At 37.9% G+C, this 767-nt stretch overlaps 1 protein-coding gene across 1 annotated transcript in view; it reads right to left on the reverse strand.

The window, feature by feature from the left end:
- The window catches only part of LOTGIDRAFT_175845 (hypothetical protein), a gene marked incomplete at both ends in the record, with an annotated part of 2,242 nt that extends 1,717 nt beyond the window's left edge, over nt 1–525 (reverse strand). Inside the window, one exon of the mRNA XM_009061049.1 lies at nt 251–525. Coding sequence (XP_009059297.1) covers nt 251–525 — 275 coding nt within the window. The remainder of the gene's footprint in view (nt 1–250) is intronic.
- Nucleotides 526–767: the final 242 nt, after the last annotated feature.

Genomic DNA, 767 nt, shown 5'->3' on the forward strand with positions numbered 1-767 from the left:
TTGATGACGTTTAGCTTTCTCTATTGTTGCATGCATGGAATCTGCTTCAAGATAGCTATGCCCTGATTCCATATATTTCAAATCCACAATCTTCAAATGGGGTATATGCTGCACAGCGAACAGCATGGCGGCCATGATAAATTGGTTGCGGTTTTGACCACGACATGTGTCAGAAAAACTTGTAAAATGTGAAATACTCTCAGGTAAACTGGACAAATAGTTCAACAGAATGGAACCTATTCCATTAGACCCCCTGCCACCTTCTGTCTCATCCCAAACAAAACAGTGTCCATTTGCTGTATGGTTTTCATACACGGTGAAGTTGTAAACAGACAATTTGCGTTTATAATAGATCTGTGCATCACCTGCATGTGGAGTTCTGAGAACTGCTTGAAGATCGAATGACACAGTGTGGAGTGTATTGTCTATCTTAGCCTGCTCTTTGTCTGTGTTATTTTCTTCTAATGCTTCTCTTTCTTTTGCTTTATGTTCATTCCAGACTTTTACCATCATCATCTGCTGCATATTGAACATTGATCTTTCTTTGGTACAAAACATTTCAAGTTAAACTGCATAACAAAAATATGGCGATACATGGACTCTTTTACAGGTTCCACCTCCCTATCTTTACAGAAATCAAGGTATTTAATTCTGGACTTAAATATTGACAAGTTGTGTCCTTTCGGCAGTAATGTGGTTCAATTCGTAGGAATGAATTCATGTGATCTTTGATTACAGTTATACTGTTTTCTGGAATTCTATTTGGG

The sequence above is a fragment of the Lottia gigantea genome (genome assembly GCF_000327385.1).
Source record: "Lottia gigantea unplaced genomic scaffold LOTGIsca_459, whole genome shotgun sequence".
Classification (NCBI taxonomy): Eukaryota; Metazoa; Mollusca; class Gastropoda; family Lottiidae; genus Lottia; species Lottia gigantea.